This window comes from Pelophylax lessonae, assembly GCF_965119305.1.
Source record: "Pelophylax lessonae genome assembly, chromosome: 3".
Classification (NCBI taxonomy): domain Eukaryota; kingdom Metazoa; phylum Chordata; class Amphibia; order Anura; family Ranidae; genus Pelophylax; species Pelophylax lessonae.
This window is the reverse complement of record NC_138770.1, coordinates 1195242-1220269: the sequence shown is the minus strand read 5'-3', so window position 1 is coordinate 1220269 and position 25028 is coordinate 1195242. Positions and strand designations below refer to the sequence as shown.

Below are 25028 nucleotides of genomic sequence, written 5' to 3'. Positions count from 1 at the left end.
CTTAGCTCCTAAGTCCCTGAAATCGTTTTTTAGGACTCTCCATCTCCCTGTGACTTTGTCATTGGTACCCACGTGTACCATGACAGCTGGGTCTTCCCCAACCCCACCCAATAATCTGTCTACCAGATCCGTGATGTGCAGAACCCGAGCGCCCGGTAAACAACAGACTGTTCGGCACTTACGGTCATTTTGACAGATTGCCCTCTCTGTCCTTCTAATAATTGAGTCCCCTTCCACCAGAACCTGTCTTTCCTTTCCCTTGCTCCCGCGCTTACTGGAGGAGTTCTTCCCCTGGCAGCTTGGGGCGTCCCTCTGCTCCAGCAATGCTGGTCCCTGACTGGTTTCCCCAACATCACGCAACAGGGCGTATTTATTGGGGTGCTCCAGCCCTGGTGCACGACAATGCCGGCCTCATGTGGTGAGAGTATGACAAGTGCCTTGTTCTCTTCTACCCTTCCTAACTGTCACCCAACTACTCTGCTCTGATGCCTGCACCCTTGTATCTCCACCCTCCTCTGTGCAGTCCCCTGCCTGCACCTGAGGGGTACGTACCCAGCTCTCCTTCAGTATGGAGATTCTTCCCAGTGTTGCCAGCTGCTTCCCTAGATTCAGGACCTAGATACTGGTATGGACTGGGTAATGTGTTAGGATCTATACTGGTATGGACTGGGTAATGTGTTAGGATCTATACTGGTATGGACTGGGTAATGTGTTAGGATCTATACTGGTATGGACTGGGTAATGTGTTAGGATCTATACTGGTATGGACTGGGTAATGTGTTAGGATCTATACTGGTATGGACTGGGTAATGTGTTAGGGTCTTTACTGGTATGGACTGGGTAATGTGTTAGGATCTATACTGGTATGGACTGGGTAATGTGTTAGGATCTATACTGGTATGGACTGGGTAATGTGTTAGGATCTATACTGGTATGGACTGGGTAATGTGTTAGGGTCTTTACTGGTATGGACTGAGTAATGTGTTAGGATCTATACTGGTATGGACTGGGTAATGCGCTAGGATCTTTACTGGTATGGACTGAGTAATGTGTTAGGATCTATACTGGTATGGACTGGGTAATGTGTTAGGATCTATACTGGTATGGACTGGGTAATGCGTTAGGATCTATACTGGTATGGATTGGGTAATGTGTTAGGATCTATACTGGTATGGACTGGGTAAGGTGTTAGGATCTATACTGGTATGGACTGGGTAATGTGTTAGGATCTATACTGGTATGTACTGGGTAATGGGTTAGGAAGGAAAGGATGCCACATCATTTGATGGAAATGAAAATTATCACCCTACAGAGGGCTGAATTCAAAGACACCTCAAAAAACAAAGTGAAAAAATGATGCAGCAGGCGAGTCCATTTTGGTGAAATGTCATTGCAGGACCTCAGATTGGTCCTCAGTAGTGTGTACGGCCCCCACGTGCTTGTATGCATGCCTGACAACGTCGGGTAATGCACCTAATGAGATGACGGATGGTGTCCTGGGGTATTTCCTCCCAGATCTGGACCAGGGCATCACTGAACTCCGGAACAGACTGAGGTGTAACCTGGCGACATCGGATGGACTGAACCAGAATATCCCAGAGGGGTTCTATTGGATTCAGGTCAGGTGAGTCTGGGGGCCATTCAATGGTATCAATTCCTTCATCCTCCAGGAACTGGCTGCATACTCTCACCACATAAGTTCGGGTGTTGTTGTGCACCAGGAGGAACCCAGGACCCACTGCACCAGTGTAGGGTCTGACAATGGGTCCAAGGATTTCATCCCAATACCTAATGGCAGTCAGGGTGCCATTGTCTAGCCTGTAGAGGTCTGTGCGTCCCTCCATGGAGACGCCTCCCCAGACCATCACTGACCCACCACCCAACCGGTCATGCTGAACGATGTTACAGGCTGCATAATGTTCTCCACGGCTTCTCCAGACCCTTTCACGTCTGTCACATGTGCTCAGGGTGAACCTGCTCTCATCTGTGAAAAGCACAGGGTGCCAGTGGTGGAGCTGCCAATTCTGGTGTTCAATGGCAAATGCCAATCCAGCTCCACGGTGCCGGGCAGTGAGCACAGCGCCCACTAGAGGACGTCGGGCCCTCAGGCCACCCTCATGAAGTCTGTTTCTGATTGTTTGGTCAGAGACATTCACACCAGTGTCCTGCTGGAGGTCATTTTGTAGGGCTCTGGCAGTTCTCATCCTGTTCCTCCTTGCACAAAGGAGCAGATACCGGTCCTGCTGATGGGTTAAGGACCTTCTACGGCCCTGTCCAGCTGAAACCGATTAGCAACCCCCTCTGCTACTTGACTGAGCAGATGAATATCCCAGGAGTTTCCCTGACTTGATGCTATACTCTGATTATAAAGTGTTGAGCAGTGTATATGAGTGTGGAAAACTCTTGGTAATTTTTCTTGTCTTCTGACAGACGGACTCTGTGGTGGGAATAGAAGGACATCGGAGGAAGATGTGACTACAGAAGATAATGACATGGCATCTTCTCCAGAAGTAAATCCCGTTCCTCATAATATACATGACAGACCTCACCATTGGAGGAGATCATTGGAATCTCCTGATACTTCACATAGTCCTCTAATATCTGACAGTGCCGACGGGTGCGGGAAGCCATCTCATCTCAGGGAATCTTCTTTATACCATACAGGAGAGAATTCATTCTCATGTTCAGAGTGCGGGAAATGTTTTAAACAGAAAAGAAGCCTTCTTAGCCATCAGAGAATACATACAGGTGACCTTCCCTATTCATGTTCAGAGTGCGGGAAATGTTTTAAACAGAAAAGAAGCCTTCTTAGCCATCAGAGAATACATACAGGTGACCTTCCCTATTCATGTTCAGAGTGCGGGAAAAGTTTTAATGAAAAAAGAAACCTTCTTAGACATCACAGAATACACACAGGTGAGCGTCCCTATTCATGTTCAGAGTGCGGGAAAAGTTTTAATGAAAAAAGAAACCTTCTTAGACATCACAGAATACACACAGGTGAGCGTCCCTATTCATGTTCAGAGTGCGGGAAATGTTTTAGTAATAAAGAACACCTTCTTAGCCATTGGAGAATACACACAGGTGAGCGTCCCTATTCATGTTCAGAGTGCGGGAAATGTTTTAATGATAAAGGAGTCCTTCTTAGACATCAGAAAATACACGCACGTGAGCGTCCCTATTCATGTTCAGAGTGCGGGAAATGTTTTATTCGTAAAGGAAGCCTTCTTAGCCATCAGAGAACACACACAGGTGAGCTTCCCTATTCATGTTCAGAGTGCGGGAAATGTTTTATGCATAAAGGAAGCCTTCTTAGCCATCAGAGAATACACACAGGTGAGCGTCCCTATTCATGTTCAGAGTGCGGGAAATGTTTTAATGATAAAGGAGTCCTTCTTAGACATCAGAGAATACACGCAGGTGAGCGTCCCCATTCATGTTCAGAGTGTGGGAAATGTTTTATTCGTAAAGGAAGTCTTCTTAGCCATCAGAGAATACACACAGGTGAGCTTCCCTATTCATGTTCAGAGTGCGGGAAATATTTTAATGAGAAAGGAAGCCTTCTTAGCCATCAGAGAATACACACAGGTGATCCTCCCTATTCATGTTCAGAGTGCGGGAAATATTTTAATGAGAAAGGAAGCCTTCTTAGCCATCAGAGAATACACACAGGTGATCCTCCCTATTCATGTTCAGAGTGCGGGAAATGTTTTAGTAAAAAAGGACACCTTCTAAAGCATCAGAAAATACACACAGGTTAACAAAGGGTGTGTGTGATCCCTGCGCTATCTGAGGTGGCAAGAGAATCCCTGCTGCAGCGCCACTGGGACTGATACTAAAACAGTAAAAAATATATTTGTGGGAATAGTGGTGCGCTTCAGGGGTTGACTCTTGTAGATCTCTATTTAGGTTGGTAAGTATAATGTGTACAAATCTTGATCTAAAAGTGCTCAGTATGGTAAATCTGTGTATACGTCTGTATTCCAAGGAATGAATGATAAAGGTGCAAATGCGTAGTGTCAATCAAAGCAATGTGTGTGTCGATAAATCAATAAATATCAAAATTCTTCTTCTTTGCATAAAAAAATCAATAAATACAGTGTTAATCATCAATCCAGTTCATAAAAGGTGAAATATATATATATATATATATATGTGCTCAAATAAAGTGCTGCATGCTAGTTGTAATAAAACGGTGCTAAAAAAACTTGTGAACGGTTCTGTTACAATTCTTCAAATAAACAATATTGACTAAAATAGTCCAAAAAGTAAATAACTTTCGAAGAAAACTTGTGTAAAAGAACTCTTCGTTTGTGACCGTGCTTCACTGGTTAAATCAAGTGACTGTGATCTCCTTCACCTTGTGTATCACCTCTATGTGCTCTAGCCTCTCACCTTATAGGCAAGACCCATATGCCTTTGGTGTCTATCCAGACTTATCAATGGACTCTGTATGCCTCACTCCGGATCCTTAATCCCTTTTTGAAGCAGACTTCTTAAATTCCTATGGGTATTTGTCCGGTTCCTTTTCCTAGTTCTATCCTCCTTATCCGGTCTTAATGTGCCTCAGAAACAAAGACTTTTCGTGGTGCAGTATATCAAGCTTATTTATTTAAAATATACAGATTGCACTTACATTCTAGCGAAGTAAAATCAGCATGTAAAAAACAACCGCCGCTGTGGAGATCGGGCTCCGTTGTAACGTCACTTCCGGGTATAGGGCTCCTCCTACGCGTTACGTCACAAGGTCACGTGACTTCCTCAGGGTGACAAGAAGAATTTTGATATTTATTGATTTATCGACACACACATTGCTTTGATTGACACTACGCATTTGCACTTTTATCATTCATTCCTTGGAATACAGACGTATACACAGATTTACCATACTGAGCACTTTTAGATCAAGATTTGTACACATTATACTTACCAACCTAAATAGAGATCTACAAGAGTCAACCCCTGAAGCGCACCACTATTCCCACAAATACACACAGGTTAGCTTCCTTGTTAATATTCAGAGTGCAGGAAATGTTTTAATAATAAAGGAAGCCTTCTTAGCCATCAGAGAATACACACAGGTGATCCTCCCTATTCATGTTCAGAGTGCGGGAAATGTTTTGCACTTAAATGTTTACTTTTTAGACACCAGAAAGTTCATATAGGAGAACGTTTCTAATCTTGTGCAGAGTGCGGGAAATGTTTTACTAAGAAAGAACACCTACTTATACACAGGTGAGCGCCCTTTTTAATGTTACAAGTGCGGGAAATGTTTTCCAAACAAAGGTTTAATTCTTAGAAACCAGAAAGTTCATACGGGTGAGCGTCCTATTTCATGTTAAGAGTGCGGGAAATGTTTCACTCCTTATGTAAGCTTCAAACGGCAAAGAATTCACACTTATATTAGAGGCTCGGTTTTCATGTTCAGAGTGTGGAAAAGTGTAAAAATAAAGGAAATATAATGAAACATCAGAGTGCACCCCCTGCTGGTACTACGGGAAATGGATGCTGGATTGTAACGGGTGGAACTGTTTAGTCCATAAACAAATGTGAAACCACCACAGTCCACTCGGGGTTGGTTTACACCCGCATCGCCCTCTGACCCGCAGTGGGGTTGGCTGGGAGCCCTTATGTTAACCCTTTATCTTCCTTTTTATTGGTTGCTTCATGTTGTTGCTCCTTTAGATTTATTGAATTAGCCGGCTTTTTATTGGTCCAACCAATGTATGATTATTAATACATTTGACACATTTGTTAATTCTATTATAAAAGATTTAAGCTTTATTTTATTCATATCATTACTGTGTGGTAATCGCTTATTCTGATCTTGTACAATAAAAACTCTTCGTACAATATTCTGTGCCGAGTCTTCTTTTTTTACCAATGATTAGATGATCGGTGATTGGAATGTGATCAGTTCATAGAGAGTCATCCATTGGGGTTTTATTAGTGAGATGGAGAGTGGAGAAGGCACCACATTGACAGCCATTGGGGGCCCTTTCTAAAGCCCTAAACTTTTTGGCAACCTGTCTATGACATTAGTCTTCCAAACTCTATCTCACTGAGCTAAGGCCAGAAGAGTTCCAGGAGTTCTTCTCTGCCCACAGTTCCCAAACCAAAAGGAGACATCCACCACATCTTCATTCTTAAGGCCCTAAATGTCCTCAGCTGGGCCCAGGAGTTCCACATGTAATCCACCAGGTCATAACCTTTCTCTTTATCAGGGAGACATTTTTTTTTTTGACCACCCCACATACTTGTACTGCGGCAGGGTGGCCGTTCTGCACAGAATCACGTACCTGTACGTCATCTGCATTTCCGAGTCTGGGGCCAGAACAGTTCCAGGAGTTCTAATCTTATCACAGTTCCCAAACCAAAATGAGACAACCACCACATCTTCACTCTTAAGGTCCTAAATGTCCTCAGCTGGGCCCAGGAGTTCCGCATGTAATCCACCAGGTCATAACCTCTTTATCAGGGAGACTTTCTGCTTTGACCAACCCACATACATGTACTGTGGTAGGGCGGCCATTCTGCACAGAATCACATCTGCTTTTCCAAGTCTGGGGTGGGCATACGCTCCGCCGCCGCCCAGCTCCCGCTGGACACAGCAGGAGCCAATCAGCGGGTCCGGTGGACACGGTGTCCGTCGGTACCCGGCAATCATTCCATAGAGAGCCGGAACAGTTGTCTGCCAATGTAAACAAGGCAGATTGCTGTTCTGTTAGTAGGGAAGATGGAGATCCTGTGTTTCTACTAATAGAGAAAGGAGATACTGGCACACAAAGATTATATATAGTCCAGCCAGCAATAAATATCTAAAAATACCAATGATCAGGGTAGAGGGAAATCCAGAAAACGTCACTGGTCTTTGGTTATGGGGGTACAATAAAGGAATGCACAGGACCACCTATGGCTGCTGTCCTTGTGACTGGCTCTGTATAGACTAAGAGGAAAGTCCTGTAGAAGAAGCCAAATACTCTGACTGCGTAGCCTTGCTTATCTTCTCGTCTGGTACCTCCTATCCTTCCGGTGACGGTACTTCCGCTGTGCCTTCCATGCTGGTTAGCGTGGCTTCTTTCTGGCCATCTCTCTGCTCAGCAGCCGGAACAGATGACAGCGGTCCTGCAGGATGGTTCTCAGACTCTGACACCAAATGAGCACTTGTATATTTTACCTCTTGTGAGTGTTTTAATCCTTCGCTATTAAAACCCTTTAACCAGGATACTACACTTAGCTGGGATCGGACTACCATATATACAGTATATATATAACATGTATATATATATTCAGGTTTGCCGTTATTTTGAGGTTGTTAGAGTGTCCCTTTAGGGCTGCTTGCAGAAGAGGATCGCTTTCACAGGAAGTATGTGAACTGGATTGTGGGAGATTTAGTTCTAAACTGCATACAGACTGTTGTTTGGATTGCCGAGGAAACTATACTCCCAGGGAGGCGAGTGGAGGATCATGGGAGAGTCAACAAACCTATCTGCCAGACAGTGAGCGCGTTCGCTTGCTTCCGGGACTCGGTGAGCCTGAGAGGTGTGCTGGGACACTGTTGGTGACGGAGGCCCAGAGCGTGCAGCCTGGAGAGAGAGCGGAGCCCATCGTCAGTGGTGCGGATGCTGGTAATCACACAGCGGTGATAGATCCAGTGGGGCTGAGTAGATAGCGGGTGAAGCTGAACTGACTGACCGGGATAGCCGAGCGCCGATCATCCCTAGTGACGCAGGATCGTGGGAGAGGACATCGCCTGGGTTGCAGGAGAATCACAGGGGGACACTGACAGACGGAGGAGTGCCTGGTGACATCCTAGTCACAAGTATAAATCTTCATCTATGACAGACTTACTGCAGATAGGAACATACATACACTATTATCCTGGGATTACAAATATCACGCTGAAGAGTGATAAGAGCTCCAACTGCCGGTGAAGACTTAGCAAGGCCTTGCTAGGAAAGGGACCTCAGCACAGGCTGTCTTAAAGGGGTCCGGTTATTATAATATTGAGTCATTATTAGCGAGGATTAGATATTACTAGACTTTACATCAGAGGTTTTCAGCTAAAGTCATAAGCTAATATACAGTATCTCACAAAAGTAAGTACACCCCTCACAGTTTTGTAAATATTTTATTATATCTTTTCATGTGACAACACTGAAGAAATGACACTTTGGGCCTGATTCATAGTACGGCGAATTGGCGTTTCGGCGGGATTTTGCGAACCGGCGATTATTTAAGTCAGAAATTGGCATTCAAAGAACGGCGGGCGGAAAATAGCGCCTAGTGTGAGATTTATTAAGATGCAATATGGTCAGAGCGCGACTTAAAACCACGCCAGCTAAAAGCTCGACTAAAGTTTAGCCAAATTTTCCCCTGTACCCCCAAAAATCCCAAATCACTGTGGAAGGTGTGGAAGTCAATTTGGAGATGACTTGCGTTTAAAAAATCTCAAAAACTGACTTAGAAAGAGAGATATCTGCGAAAGTGTGGAAAGGTTAAACAGCTCCTCCAGCCGCGAGCTGCGAACGCGCGAATGTGCGCATGCGCAACGCCAAATAGGCTCAAAAAATTTCGCCAGCGCGATTTTGGGTCAATTTTTTTTTGAATACCGCTTGCAAATCCGCTGTCTCGCCCATAGAAAATGGCAAAAACCGGCACACTTCCAACAAGGGATCCTTTAGTAAACACCATCACATTCCATACACCTTTCCTGCTAACTCCGAAATCATAGCAGTCAAATCTACAGTGTTTATATAGAACCTCCACATTCTCTGAAAAAACCCACAAAATATTACATTGGGGAATTGGTCGTCAGATAGAAAAAAAATAGATGTAAAACATATTTCAAAGAAAGATTATTAGCATTTCACACATATCAAGGAAATGTCACAATTTTGACAATATTTTATGTGTTTCCAAAGAATGTTTTTAGAAATATATTGCAAATACTACATTTTCTTCCATATGGGTATGGCCAAGTGTTACCATTTTACTACACATTTAACTGAAGGTATATATATATATATCCCTTATACTTGGCTAATTAGCAAAGTATGCCCAACAAACAAATAGAGCTTTAGCTCACAATATTGCTACATATTGACTTTATGTGGCATCTTTTGTATTTTGTTCATGTCTTTAGATTAAAAGTTTGCTGATACACATGCCTTTTTCAAACATGAACAAAATTAATGATGTCAACATTTGGAGGATTGGAGATATCCAAGTGTTGCCCATACAGAGGGCACCTTCCGGATTCGAACTTACAAACCTACAGCAGGAAGGCAGACTCCCTAATCATTGTGCTATTTCTCAGTGAGCGTTGGGTGTTTTCCTCATGCCGTCAAAATGCTCACATGGGAACAGGGGCCATTGAACTGAATAGGATTGGATTTTTTGCCTGTTTTGGAAGCTGATCCTTGAGCTGGACAAATCCCCCTCAAACGCCCCCAAACGGGCTACGTTCACATGTACGTGTTTGTGGTCTGTTTTTGGGGCTTTTGTAGGTGATTTCATATAACAATGCCTGCCCAAAAAATGCATGTCAAAACGCCTGTGAAAACGCCAGCCAAAATGCACATAAGAACGCCTGATATAATTGCCACGCCAAATTTAGGGATGTTCATGAGTGATGAGTCAGATTGTTGGCTTACATATCTGGTCAATTGTCACAATCTCACTTCCCAAATCCCAAAAGGTGTGTTTCAATTGTTTACCTAAATATATATTTCTCTCTCTCTCACGTAATTGTATATATATGTATGTATTCCTGTATCTAAACATTCTAAATAATGACTAGCAAACTTCAAGAGAGAATTTTTTCAATTCACATATACTATACACACCTACATACATTTCTATTTCCCTTGTTTTGGCAACTGAGCATGCTCCAAAACACACAGGACACACACAGTTAATTTTTTGACTGGGCGTTACCATTCTGGGTGTGTGTTTGCTTTGATTATATATAGCTCACTCAGACATCAGGAAAGATTTGACCTACGAAGAGGTCCAATATATTTGTGTGTCACATGCTTTATGGGTAACATTTTTGGCCCTTTGTTATTTATGGAGGTGAGATTTGGCTGTGTTGTGTGTTGACTCTCTGTAAGTATTTATTGCTGTTAACATAATTCTGTCAATCTGCACATGCATCTGTTGATTATGGGCTCTTTGTCGATGTATATGGTCTAAATGTTGTACAAAGGTTGTTTTTGTTTGAAAAATACAAATGTAATAAACAGCATGTTTCCAATTTTTTTTTAAAATGTCTTCATGTGTCTAAATAAAGTTTTCTGGTGTCCACAAATGTATGTATTTGTATTTCTTTTTCTAAGTTAAATCTGCTTAATGGTTGTGTATGTTCACTATTCGCGAATTCGCGAATATACAAAACCGCGTTCTCACATTTATACATGAAACCGGAAACGAAACTTTTGGTGCGTGCACACGTTTCCGGAAATTGTCCAGGCCCTGTCGTAAGTGTGCATCATGGCTCCTGCACTGTTTACTGCCGAAATAGTGGCATTTGTGTGTAAGGTAAGGAGGGGGTGTGAATGTGCAGGGTGCGGGATGGGGGATGGTGGCTGGGTGGGTCGCTTATCTAGCGGGTGTGCAAGAAACTTTTGGTCTGCTGATCTGCGCATGCACTTTCTGCCTATTAGACGTGATCTAGAAGCTTCCTGTTATAGAAACTTCCTAGATGTGAACCTGTTCCCTATATATATATATATATATATATATATATATATATATATATACAATATATATACATTAGATACATTATAGAATATGTTATATACCATATATTAGTGTATATAATAGGGAACAGGTTCACATCTCTGAACTTTCTATATAGATATAGATAGGCATACCCTGCTTTAAGTACACTCACTTTATATACAATCGTGAGTAAGGACACAGCTTGTTCAGCTTGCCATGACACTGCTCACAAACCATAAGTGACAGGGATAACAAACTTAGGGAGCAACGACAGGGTACCCAGGTACCCAGGACTACACCATATCCATTTTGTGGCTGGCCAGCTTGCCTAGGTAATCTATCATGTCATAGTCCTGGATCCCCTTAACATGCTCCCACATGGTTTCGGAGTAAGGCTATGTCAATGTGGCCAAAATTTACAATGGAGCTGGTGTATTTTCATGCATCGAGAAAAGAAAAAAGGGATTGCTTCACTTTAAGTACATTTTCAGTTTACATACATGCCCTGGTCCCATTGTGTACTTAAAGTGGGCTATGCCTGTATATAGATAGATTTGATTCGTTTCAACTTTTACACAAAATGAAACCCAATTATCTGTGACAGATTGCTCTGACGCTTTGGAATCTGTCTCGATAAAGACAAATGTATTGACCCTTTTCATATATGCAAGATTAGAAACATTATATTCCCTAAATGCATAATGCCAAAAATTATTGCCTTACATACATCCATACACACTGCAAGCTCGGCACCGTTTGTCTTGTCTGACACTCTTACCATCATAAGCTGGATCTGCACACAGCAGCTAATTGGTTCACCTGAGATGGAATCAGTGATCACAAAAATCTGGAATGGTCATGTCTTCAAAGGATTGCCTTGAACAAATCACCTCTAAAAGAAACACATGAGTGTATAATCACTTGTCTCAATGGATCACATTCCCAACACACCCATCTCACACTGCCATATGATAATGAATGGGGGTGTCCATTGCAAGTTAAATACACCCCCAGATCACATTGCTTTGTTAATTTACAGATCTAACTGGAATCTGATGGCACTGCTGTGAACCACTATGCCATCAAATTCTGCTGGGGACCTTTAAAAAGGATTATGTGTGATTGTGTGGATAATTATGCCATCTTAAATTTGCATCTCCCACATACCATGTGCAACTCTTGCAGGAATTGTGAATCAAGGATAATTCAGCACAGCTTAATGAACAGACACATTGAGGAGTGTAGGAACACACCGTCAGATTACCCGATCACACTATGGGGTTTTAACTCCTCCATAATTTTGCCACTTTGGAAACCAAGTGCTTACTTTATGTATACTTTTTAGACGGAACTACAATTTCTAGTAGGGTGATATCATTGCATGAGATTTTCCCTCACTTCCTGTCTTAGTGTCACCAAGACAGGAAGTGAGGGGAATATCACTGTGGGGAAATAGCTTGCAATTGTTGCCTTATAATGTCCATAGTATATATAAAAGGAAAGAATTGCTGGCTATATCCCCACGGGAGATTCCCTCACTTCCTGTCCTGGTGACACCAAGACAGGAAGTGAAGGGAAATCTCCTGCAATGATATAACACTGTTACATGTTCTAGTTATGTAGCAAACTTAAGAATATACAAAGCAAACATCTTTTTTTTTCCATTTTGGCAAAATCATGGATTAATTAAAAAAATATCTTTGTTTGTCCCGTGGCTTGCAGGAAAAACATTTTGCCTTGATTCCACCATCAACACAGACAGGGGAAACCCTCCATTGTGTTCTCCTGGTGCTGCCCCTGCCAGGAAAACACAGTGATTATTGCTAGTGGCTACAAGAGATGCTAGCGATAAGTGTGTGCAAAATCTGACAGACTGGTTGTACGTTGTCCTCCAGGTGATCGACCAATCAACTTGGGTACCTTCAGCCTGGCCATACATAGTTTAAATCTGCATCTCAAATGAAGCAATCCCATTTATATATAACACTCCATAAAGGAGAATTGAGGGGCTTATCAGGTCTGCGTTAAAAATTAACAGCCACACCCAATCAGACAGCTCGTGTTAAAAGGGACCTGAAAAGCAATCTGCATGGCTTGCTTTTCCAAGCATTGGCTAGTTTAGTGAGCCTGGACTAATAACAGTCACTGTAATGCTACCCATACTGCTGTCCTTTTAACATGGTGACAAAAGTTGATACCTATGCTACATGTGTGTAAAGTTACTTGCACCCTGCTAAATGGACAGCAATAAGGTTGTAAATACAGTGACTGCCTGTCCCCCCCTGATGGCGGCCCTGGGTGTGTCATGAAAGGCCAATTGAGAAAATGGCTATATCATGTAGAGGAAATCACCAGTGTGGGGCAACCTATGTCATGGAGGTAGATTTGGACATCGATGTATATGTATCACCAGAAATGGAATTCTTTGTTCTACAATATCTCAAAGACGACCTAGCATGTTATTTGAAGACTGTACTATTTTGGACATACTTGGACTCAAACATACACTGCTCTTTCCACAGCTCCTCCTCCTCTGGGGGTATGATAAAGTTTATACGCATCTTCACCAAAAGCACAAGATGATGTGTCGTCTCCGGATGAGGCTGCAGCGGAGATTTCAGTTCCAGGCTGAGATGGTGGATCTGCAGCGGGCCTGGAGTGATGCCAAAAGGCGCTCACCCAGGCTCCTGCTAAAGGCTGTGGAGCAAATCTCCGGTAAGTAAAAATATACATTACATGTGACCAGATAGGTTACAATTTTTTGGGTAGGTGGACATGTGTTTAGCTATGCAACAACACTAATACCAACACCCCCCCCCCTCCCTCTCGCTCCTACCTTTCCTACCTCCATCAAGTGTCTCTTCACAACCTTTAATACTACTATGTACATTCGTATTTTTTATGTTTCTTTTTTTTCTTCTGCTTCTAGCCAAAGCGGACGGCCGGCACCCTCTTGTGCTTTTGGTGAAGAAGGGGAGGAGGAGGACGGCCACACTCCAATATGCATTCAGGGGCAGCGAGCCATTTGAGCAGCTGAAAATTGTGGATCGTAAGTAGAAAATAAAAATGTTAGAAATTTCTAATCTCTAATCACATTTTACAGAGCCCCCTTTACATCGGAGTCTCCAGACTTACTACACTGTAAGAGGGAAGTGTGAAGACTCTGATATAAGGAGAGTTTGGGAACCATTATTTGAGGGGGGAAGCTGGGGACTCTGGTGTAAAAGGGAACTCTGTGTTCCCCAAAGCTCCCCCATACATCTGAGCTTACAGAGACCCTCTTACACTTCCCTTCCTCAGTCCACCACAGTCAAGGGCACAACAAGTCCCACTGCAGAAGGCTACCTGCTTGGACTTGTAATCCTCTCTGTAGGGGAATGAGGAAATACTGCCTGCTATGCTAAGACTTGTAGTGCCCTCTGTTAGGGACTAAGGATTCCTCAGTCCTCAACATTCTAGGGCACTATAAGTCTCAGCATAGTGGGCTGTCATACCTCAGTCCCTCACAGCTCGGGTCAAAAACAACACAGTTAAACATCTAAAGGACAACTCCAAACAAAACTACCAATAATGGACAGAGTCCATATGCTCTATAATGTCAAAGACCCGCTACCACTCACCTTCCACCTCTGGTGCTGTCATTGTGTAGGGCAAAGGGCTCCATCTACACCATGTTTGGCTTTCAGGTCAGATAGGCAGGACTTGCTCAGCTCCACTCTCTTCCTTGGCAATTGACTCTGGCGTCATTGTGGATCTTTCCTCCTCTAGAAAACACCCAGGGGCCCTCTCCTTGTCCCCCAGCCACCCAGGGCCTTCTTCTCCTCCTCCTCCACCAACCATTTTCAGACTCTTCCAACTTCCCTTGGGCAACTCAACCCCTTTGCATAGTGGACACAACAAATCTATGACCAGCCTGCAAAATATCAAGTCTGGGCCTGGTTACCTGTATGTTCCGGGTCCAGGGCGGAGCTCTCCTCCCAGAGCAACAAATGATGATAGCAGAGTGAGTTGACCGGCCAGTCACTTCCTACTGGTGCAGGTACACACCTACCGATTCCTCCACATCTTAGGATAACATGATCAGACGGCCAATCCCCAGTCAGAGAAGGAGGAGTAAGTGTCAGCGGACAACAGACACCTGGCAGATGCAGTGAAGGGACTGCAGCACACTGCTGCAACTTTTTGATCCGAGGATTGAAAGCAATCTTTTACTTGGGAGATTTCCCTGACTGCGCCCTTCGAAATGTTGGTGCTCCGCCACTGGCCGCAAGGCCCCTGTAGGTGTGAGGCCTTAGGCGCCCGCTTAATTTGCATGGTGCCCTCCTGTTTTAAAACATGGTCAATGCATCTCATTGGTGTAAGTGCACTTCTATGTTCTGAATTGTAGGGGCATCGAGTATGGTGCTAGCATGATGAGAGGTTACTGCCTATTTGTGTCCATAAATAATATATAATGTTTTTCTTTTATTTTAGAAACCAGTGATCAGGATGTGGAGGCTCAGCCTTCTCAGGCCCCCTGTAAGTAATGTGGATGTGCTGGTGTGTTGTGTATTAGGTCGAACTTGGAGGAATGATTGTTTGTTTTGTTTTCTTTTGTGGTTGATGTAACTTCAGCAAGAGAGGAGCCTCAGGCAGGGCCAAGTCGCCTGGATCCGGGCCAGGAACACATTGGTGCCCAAGAAGAGGCCAATTGGTCTCAAACGGATGAGGACCTGGGCTCTCCTCAAATGGGAAGTAAGTATTCTACATGTGTTTGTGTGTTCAATGTGTCCTGGGAAATCTAAGGGCTGTAATATATATATTTTGCCATTGGGGTTATGTAGCAGATGACATTGAGGATGTTAGTTGTGGAGGACTGGGGAAGAGGGGCCGCTGCTTACCCAGTCCAAAGTAACTACTACCTTCAATGTTTCCCAAATACTTTCTGTGTGCCTTTATCAAATAGCTTTGGTTCAAGGATTGTATTTGTGTCTTTGTGTTTCTAGGAGATACGACGCCATCCCCCCATGAAGGGACACCATCCCCCCATGTAGGGTCTCCCCCATCCTCCCCCACTCCAGGCTCCCCTGAACTAGTCTGTAAGTACCTAAAATTAGATTCTCACATGAATTGTGTGTGCTAGGATGATGTGTATCTAGGATAATCTAAGTTGGAGTCTAAGCAAGTGTAGTTTTGCTATATGTGACAGGAAGGTTGGTCATGAAACACTCTTGCTTAACCTTCATGTTTGAAAGGTGGTTTTGGGCAGCTTTACAGGACATGTTATCTTTTGTAAGTTATCTCAAGCCACCCTATTCTAAATTGGTGTTAGTTTCTCTACATTGGAAATGGTGTGCTTTGTACTTGTAAATTTTTTGTGGACATTGTAATTTAATCATGTCCTGATTTAGTCCACACTGAAAATGTGTGTTTGTCAATCTTTCATAAATACTCTTCCTCGGTAATGTACCACATTCCAGTTCACAATTTGTGTTCTTTTTGTGCAGTTTCTCCCGAGCCAGCCACGCCATCAACTTCGGGGGCCCAAAAAAAAACTGATGATGGTAAGTTGTGTGCTTTTCCAGTAATGTGTCTACTTAGTAAGTGGAGAAATGCTAACTGTGTATGTCCCCGCTCAGGCTTCAAGTTGTTCTAAAGGCAGCGGGTTCTTTATGTGAATGCATTCTATGCATTAGTATTCCAAGTGATAGGTGTGCATATTCCCCCTAAGACTTACTGGGACCATTTTTTACTGTCCAAATTTTTGCACTAATACTTGTCTGGAACAGACTCCCCCTCCTCCTTAACTGAGGTGACAGCATGCCAATATTGCCTCCTGATGCTGTCACTCCTAATCATTGAGACCATCGGAAGGGAGGGGGGCAAGGCTGGCTCACAGCCTAGTGCCTGAACAGGCACAGGGTGCTTGGCTTCATCTCATGTGCCTCCATAGCAAGCTGCCTGCTGTGGGGTCAACCAACAGGAGGGAGGTGCCTAGAGGTGTGTACAGGGGCCATGTAAAAAGGAGGATTGTTATTTATCTTGTCCCCAAAAACCTAGAGAGTGTAAGTCTAACCTGATTAGTTTTCCACAGCCCTCCCAAAATGATATGTTTCCAACACTTAGAACAGGCAGGGCTGAGACACAAAAAACATCCGAAAAACACAATCAGCACAAAAGCAGGGAGTACGTATCCTTAACGCTACAAGCTTCACCCAGTAGAATGACGCTTGCACTGTACAAATCTGCATCACCACCATATCAAAGTCTAAATAAAACTTTCAGGGAAATGTGGAGGGGTAATGAGTGGGTGTTAGAGCGTTTTCATGACTGCCTAACCTACAGTTAGCGTGAGTCCATTTGTTGATAAACTTTTTCTTCTCTCTTAACACAGCTGGGATGGCGGAAAGGAGATCAGGGGAGCAGACACATCTGCTCCGTCCACAACTGGCCCTCCGAATTCCAAAGGGTAAGTCTCTACTATGTGTCAGGTTCAATCTATAGACAGTAAGAGGGAGAGAGAACGCTACACAAACTCCAATGGTGATAGAGATAAATGTGTGCACATGTATCGTGTTGACCAATTGAACCCAAAACACCTTACATTCTTCTAAATGATTGCTTGTGTTGACATGAAGAAAAGCCTTTTACTTAGCTTTGGTGGAACTGCTACTAACATTCCAAGCCATCTTATGTAACCTTTTGAACAATTTGCTGTGAAAGTTTGAGTTTAAGGTTTACACCAGCAATTTAGCATATTTGCTTCAGAGTGTTGATAAAAGCCAACCAATAGACTCCTAAGCATATTTGTTGAGGCACATTAATTACAATCGTTGTTTGGATCATTTTGCATAAAACTAATTGTCATGTCTTTTTCTACCCAGGACACACCCACCTCACCTATGAGGTCCTTTTGGAATATGTAACATGGTGCATAGACCGAATATTAGTTTTGGAAGACACTTATGGGGCCGATCCAGCCCCTCAGGAGCCATTTGTCAGGAATGTGTCACCCTTAAAAAGATTATAGTTTTTATTTTTTAATTTGTTTGGTTAATTTTACAATGTTTTTTAACTGTCACATTTCGACATTCTAAAAAAAAATATAACAAAAAAATAAAAAAATTAAAAACCCTTTTTTTTGGGACCAAAAAAAATAAAAAAATAAAAAAACCCTCGTTTTTGGGACCAAAAAAAATAAAAAAATTAAAAACCCTTTTTTTTGGGACCAAAAAAAATAAAAAAATAAAAAAACCCTCGTTTTTGGGACCAAAAAAAATAAAAAAAAAAAAACCCTCGTTTTTGGGAAACAAAAAAATAAAAAAATTAAAAACCCTTTTTTTTGGGACCAAAAAAAATAAAAAAAAAAAAAACCCTCGTTTTTGGGAAACAAAAAAATAAAAAAATTAAAAACCCTTTTTTTTGGGACCAAAAAAAATAAAAAAAAAAAAAAAACCCTCGTTTTTGGGACCAAAAAAAATATAAAAATTAAAAAAGCCTTGTTTTTGGCAAACAAAAAAAACACAAATGTTTACAAAAAAGCCTTGTTGTTTTTATGGCAAACGACAAAACCACAAATGTTTACAAAAAAGCCTTGTTGTTTTTATGGCAACCGACAAAACCACAAATGTTTACAAAAAAGCCTTGTTGTTTTTATGGCAACCGACAAAACCACAAATGTTTACAAAAAAGCCTTGTTGTTTTTATGGCAACCGACAAAACCACAAATGTTTACAAAAAAGCCTTGTTGTTTTTATGGCAACCGACAAAACCACAAATGTTTACAAAAAAGCCTTGTTGTTTTTATGGCAAACGACAAAACCACAAATGTTTACAAAAAAGAATTGTTTTTGTGAAAACCTTCAAAAAAATGATGTCAAAACATAAAAAATGTTTAAAATGTTTATCTAAATTAAATTTAAGTATGTTGCTCTTTGCAACACAAATGTTACATTGGCAATTTAGTTCATTCTATTATATATTGTAATATATTTTTTGTACGCTACAGTTGGTAGACACCCACATGTGTTATTAAAACATTTATTTTATTACCCAAGTTTTCTTTTTGGTGTACACATCGAATGTCTTTTGTGTTGTATTTGTTTAGTTGAGTGGTGTGGTCTGTAATTGTTAGTATGTTGGCTTTGGTTTATGTTAGCCTTGAGACTTGTTTTGAAGCTACATTTGAAGGGAGACCTTTTCTTGGGTCGTTATGTGAACATTGAGTTATCTAAATTTACATGAAATCATATGTTTGGAGATAGAGAAGCACGTGTGTATAAATGCCTACATTAACCAGGGCCATTACTTGGCCACCAACACTCCTAAAAAACCAAAGAGCAAACACAAACTAATCATTTTGCATAAAATTTTATTTCATCCCCAAAAGAAGCACTATAATAAATCATATTGTGCCACCCTCAAATTAAAAAAAAAAATGGCCCAACAAATTGGCCAATGTAACAATCATTAACAAAACTAAACCAAATTAAACAAAAAAACAAAAAATCAAGTTGGTGGTGGTGCCTGAAGCAGTGTGGTGAGCACTGTTAAGTTTCCTGCCATCAAATGGTGGGCCAATAGTTCCATCTGGTCTGGGGTTAGCTGTAGAGTTGTGGTCAAGTGGCCCATTAGGATCATATCTTGTGTCTGAGGCTGCTGATGATGCAGGGTGTTGAACCTTGGAAATGTCCCAGACAGAAGATGTTCTGCCAATAGTGTCATCTGCTCTGGGGTCAGCCTAAGAATTTGGGCAACGTGTGCCATTAACATGAGATGGGATCGTTGCTGCTCCAAGGCTATTTGATGCTGCTGGTGGTGCAAGGGTTGTGAAGATGTGTGGGGAGTGGTGGTTGATTGGTTGTTGTGGTCCACGGTGCGGGGGCAAACGACATGTCGCATTGGTGACAAAAAAGAAGAACGGCCTGGGGAGGAGTGAAGTGATAAAGGTGTGGAGGGAATGTAGTCAGGTGGAAGGGGTACTGTGGAACCAGTGCGCATTGAGGTTGTGCAGGAGGATTGCTCATTGAGGGGTGTGGGAGTCCGAACGGAGTGTGAAGTGCTAGGAGTGGCTACAGGAGGAATTGTCCCATCCCCAGCTGCCTGACAAGTGGCCAACACTGGCATTACCCTCCCACTACCACAACCTGCAGTGGCAGGTGAGAGAGATGTTTGGGAGGGCTCTGCCAATGGGGCATCTTCAGATCCAAACAGGCATTGGCGTGTGGCCAGCACCTGAGTGTCAACACTTTGCCGATCCCGTTGATGCTGGTCTGCTAAACTTACCAAGCTGTTACGCATATCCTGTTGAACCTGTAACATATCCTGGTGAACCTGTACCATTGTTGCTACAGATTCCTGTATGAGCCCGAGCAGACGTACTGCCTCAGTAGATTGCTGAGTACGCCTCCTTAACTCATTTTGGACCTGATACTCATCAAGCAGCCTCTCGGCTACATCCAGCATAGATGGACGAAGTTGGGTAGGTGACAATCCCTCTGCATCTAAGGCTACCTGAAAGCAGAAGAAATAGACCAAATCATTATCAAACATCATGACTAAATATTTCAGATTAGTTTGACAACTTAACACCCCAAGCAGAACGTTGAAAAGTTTGATGTGCTTCTAATGAGTACTTGTTCATTGTAAGATTATCCAAGCTAGCAACACTTCTGATAATGGGTACATATTATATTGGTAGGACTAATATGACAAAGGCAAAAAAGATTCAACATGAAGGTGTTCCCAATTAACCCTGGTGTGGTAGGTTGTTTATGCTTTTGGTAAATCTGTTACTACACCAATGACTTTATACATCTACGTATGTTGTCTAAAATCTTGCCATCAATCGGCTAGAGGACAACCCAACCAAACGATACCCATGAATTTGGACCTGGAAAATCAAAGACGGGCCGGACTTTAAAGATCCTGGATGTTCTTGGAACATTAGTGGCACACCAAATTATAACATAATTCCCTGATGTTCAAGATAGAACTCTTGTTGTGCTGGTGCATCGTCAGAATGTCATAGCACTAATTTAACACACACAATGTAAGCCACATCTAGTCCAAAATCAATGCTACCATTGAAATGTTACATGTGCACCTTGTTCCCTTATATCACATACCACAGCACTGGATGCAGAATCGTCGCCAGCTCCTGATCCAACTCCAGCTGCAACGTCAAGAGGGGCCTGATGTTCTTTTAAAAACAAAAAAAAAAAAACATGTTTAGTACATAACCGTAGTCAGTAATGATTATGGCCAGATTGCCCTCCTAGCTTCATGAATGAAGCATTGAGGCCAAACATTCAAAAGTGCTTTCCTGGGCTCATAGGACACTTGCTAAACCCTCCCAAAGGTTAAGAAGGCTTGGTCTGCCTACTAATGACGGCACCCATTAATGCTGTCAACTGTGTTTTGCAGGGTAAACATCTAAAAGGCAACACTCTTTCATAAGAAAAAACATGTGTGTTAATGGGGTTAATAAGATTCCAAAAAACATTATTTGACTAGACATACCAACACCTTCCTCCAGGCCTAGCTGCACTGGGTGTGTTCCCTGCTGCGGATCTTCTGTAAAGGACATAGCAATATGAGCTATCTTGGAAAAAAAAAACATCTACATTGTTTGGCACAGTATGATATTGGACCTACCAGGAGGAGGGTCAGCACTGATGTCAACACCTGTGAGTCCGTCTGGTTCGCCAAGCTGCATGGGCTGTGGAGGGGCTGAGATCCGTGCTACAGATGAACAAATTGCAGGTTGGGGAAAACAAAAAAAGGACAATTGGAAGGGCAAGTATCACATTCTATTAATGTCACACATAGGATAGTAGTTAATCTTTTCCAAACAACTCACACAATTGACATCCAAGATAATATCCTACCTCGGTGCAAAGCATCCGAATCTAAGTCCTCTCTGGTAAAGATGGTATCAGGTCCTATGATGTTCAAGAAAGGTAATTGATAATCCCAGAGAGAACTTCGTGCACGTTCATCCAGCCGACCTTGTCGGTCATAAAGACCCTCCGCAGCCCATGCAATTAGCTTCTTCCGAACGGACCCACAGATGTCGTTGACCTTCTTCCGCACACTGTCACGGTGGCGAGGTGCTTCACCCAGTGCATTTACAGCATCCCGGATTTCATCCCACAATCTGTTCTTCTCTGTTACTGAGTAAGACGCGGCCCTGGTCCCATGTATCGCCTGATATCTGGCCATATAGGCGTGGACCAGGGCACAGCACTGATTGTGGTTGAAACGGGGAAGCCGGGATAATGTGGACAAGCTGACTCTGGTGGACGGACCCGCTCCAGGACTACTGTCAGAAGAGCCAGCTTGTCCACTTGGTGTGTTACCACCTCCCCCGGCTTCCTCCTCCGGGATGGGGATGGTGGACTCCCTCATGGATACAGCTGGAGCCTCCCTCACACCAGAGCCAGACGATCTGCCCACCCTGCCCCCCCTGCCCCCCCTGGCCACCCTGGCCACCCTGGCCACCCTGGCCACCCTGCCCCTTCTCATCCTTCCAGTGGGTGGGGCCATGGGAGCACGAGGTGGGCAGAGAATCTGGCTGTCCAGCAGCAGCAAAGAGCCCCAAACTCCTAAATCTGAAATGACAAAAGAGAAAACAGAAAAAACAGGATTTGCAGATTGCTCTTCATATACAGTATAATTAGTGAACAGTTACAGAACACACTTACCTAATGGCACAAACAGACTTGGTGGTGGTGGTGGTAGTAGTGGGCAAAGAGCAGAAGAGGCTGCAAAGAAAAGGAAAAAAAAAACACATAAGAAAACGCATATGGGTACAAATCACACGAGGCCCTCCAAACACTTACCTAATGGCACAAACACGGTGGTGGTGGTGGTGGTGGTGGCAAAAAAAGCAGAAGAGGTTGCAAAGAAATGTAAAACAAAAAATAAGAAAACGCATATGGGTACAAATCACACGAGGCCCTCCAAACACTTACCTAATGGCACAAACACGGTGGTGGTGGTGGTGGTGGTGGCAAAAAAAGCAGAAGAGGCTGCAAAGAAATGGAAAAAAAAAACACATAAGAAAACGCATATGGGTACAAATCACACGAGGCCCTCCAAACACTTACCTAATGGCACAAACACGGTGGTGGTGGTGGTGGTGGTGGCAAAAAAAGCAGAAGAGGCTGCAAAGAAATGGAAAAAAAAAACACATAAGAAAACGCATATGGGTACAAATCACACGAGGCCCTCCAAACACTTACCTAATGGCACAAACACAGTGGTGGTGGTGGTGGTGGTGGTGGTGGCAAAGAGCAGAAGAGGCTGCAAAGAAATGGAAAAAAAAAACACATAAGAAAACGCATATGGGTACAAATCACACGAGGCCCTCCAAACACTTACCTAATGGCACAAACACAGTGGTGGTGGTGGTGGTGGTGGTGGCAAAGAGCAGAAGAGGCTGCAAAGAAATGGAAAAAAAAAACACATAAGAAAACGCATATGGGTACAAATCACACGAGGCCCTCCAAACACTTACCTAATGGCACAAACACAGTGGTGGTGGTGGTGGTGGTGGTGGCAAAGAGCAGAAGAGGCTGCAAAGAAATGGAACAAAAAAACACATAAGAAAACGCATATGGGTACAAATCACACGAGGCCCTCCAAACACTTACCTAATGGCACAAACACAGTGGTGGTGGTGGTGGTGGTGGTGGCAAAGAGCAGAAGAGGCTGCAAAGAAATGGAAAAAAAAAACACATAAGAAAACGCATATGGGTACAAATCACACAAGGCCCTCCAAACACTTACCTAATGGCACAAACAGACTTGGTGGAGGGGGGGTGGTGTAATCCTTTATAGGCAAAAGGAGGCTGCAAACATTAAACATACATGAGAAATCGCATGACCTACATACGTGCACATAATAAATTACAGTTATCAGGAAAGCAAAAATGGTGTCTTTGGAAGCTGGGAAGGTAAGGGGGCAGGTTTAGATGCCAAATCTAGACTGCACACCTTTAACAAACATGAGAAAACACATGTCCAAACCACATGCACATGGGGCCAACTGCCAATGATTAAAAGACACTTGAGGGGTTCCCAAGCTATTGTGGGTTGGAGGGGATTCACCATAGACAACTTAAGCACACCCAAGATAAGTACAAATTCTCTCCTTCCTTTTTTTGGGAGAGAGAGATACAATTGTCTTACCTCCAGATAATGTAGGTTGTGGGTCACAGGGTCTTGCTAGCACATAAGAAACATCGATCTATAACATCCAGCAGCAATATTGGCCATGTGCTCCTTTTATAGCTGGCTCACAGGTGTGATAATTAGCGGCCGTTTCTATATATATCTGCGCATTCGCGAATTTGCGCGTTCAAAATGGAGGACGATATCCCAGACGCATTAGATGGTGCAATGCTGGCATTTATCGGTGCCTTGTTTGAGGAGGCCCTGGCACAGGAGGCAGCAGAAGGTGGGGAAGCTGCAGCAGCAGCAGCAGCACCTCCAGCAGCAGCACCTCCAGTCCGTGTGCCCTTACCTCGCCAGCCACGCATTTTTGCTCCAAGGATCTATTTGGACAAGCTGCGGGATTCTGATGTCAGGAGGAAGTTCCGGCTCGAGCGAGGAACTATTCTACACCTCTACCAGCTCATAGCAGAGAAAATTGACCCGGACACACAGCGCGGCCATGCGGTGCCCGGCATGGCCAGATTGCTGGCCACTTTGTATATTTTAGGGCGTGGCAGCTTCCAAGCCACTTCGGGAAGTATCATGGGCATTAGCCAGCCCACAGTTTCAAGGGTGTTCATGTTGGTCATTAATGCCATAGTGGATATAGTGCCCAATTTTATCCACTGGCCACAGAATGAAAATGAGTGGAATGAAGTCAAGTTGGGTTTCTACCGGCGGGCACACATGCCGCAAATCCTAGGGGCAATCGATGGCACCCACATAGCCATTAGGCCCCCAAGGAGCCACGAAAGTGAATACCGGAACCGCAAGCAGTACCACTCCGTGAACGTCCAATTAGTGTGTGACGCCAAACAGCGCATCATGAGTGTCAACACTGGTCACCCAGGGTCGTGCCATGATTCCAGTATGTTAAGAACAAGTACTCTGTACAAGGTGTTTGAAAGTGGACAAATGCCCGAAGGGTGGCTTATTGGTAAAGTATTTTGTCTTAACAACATAAACTGTAAGATTACATAGACATAGGAATAAGCTACATCGGTGTACACCCTGATTTAAGCAAAGCCTACCTAAAATGGATGTGTTAGGAGTTGTCAGGCTGTTCACACACAACCAGATCAGCAGCTTAGCAGCTCACAAAAGAA

The 25028-nt window shown here is 43.3% G+C and overlaps 4 protein-coding genes across 4 annotated transcripts in view; 2 read left to right on the top strand and 2 right to left on the bottom strand.

Annotated features, from left to right (window-relative positions):
• Positions 1-25028, top strand: part of LOC309549119 (uncharacterized protein) — a 2919967-nt gene that overhangs the window by 2187720 nt on the left and 707219 nt on the right. The window lies entirely within an intron of this gene.
• The window catches only part of LOC309549117 (uncharacterized protein), a 4285597-nt gene that overhangs the window by 3664011 nt on the left and 596558 nt on the right, over positions 1-25028 (bottom strand).
• Positions 1-25028, bottom strand: part of LOC309548645 (uncharacterized protein) — a gene marked incomplete at its 3' end in the record, with an annotated part of 257244 nt that overhangs the window by 102355 nt on the left and 129861 nt on the right. The window lies entirely within an intron of this gene.
• On the top strand, positions 414-4651 carry LOC309548644 (uncharacterized protein; the record flags this gene model as incomplete). Its single annotated transcript, XM_082248613.1, has 3 exons — positions 414-418; positions 2609-3588; positions 4536-4651. 3 exons carry the CDS (start codon positions 414-416, stop codon positions 4649-4651), a joined length of 1101 nt encoding a protein of 366 aa, XP_082104739.1.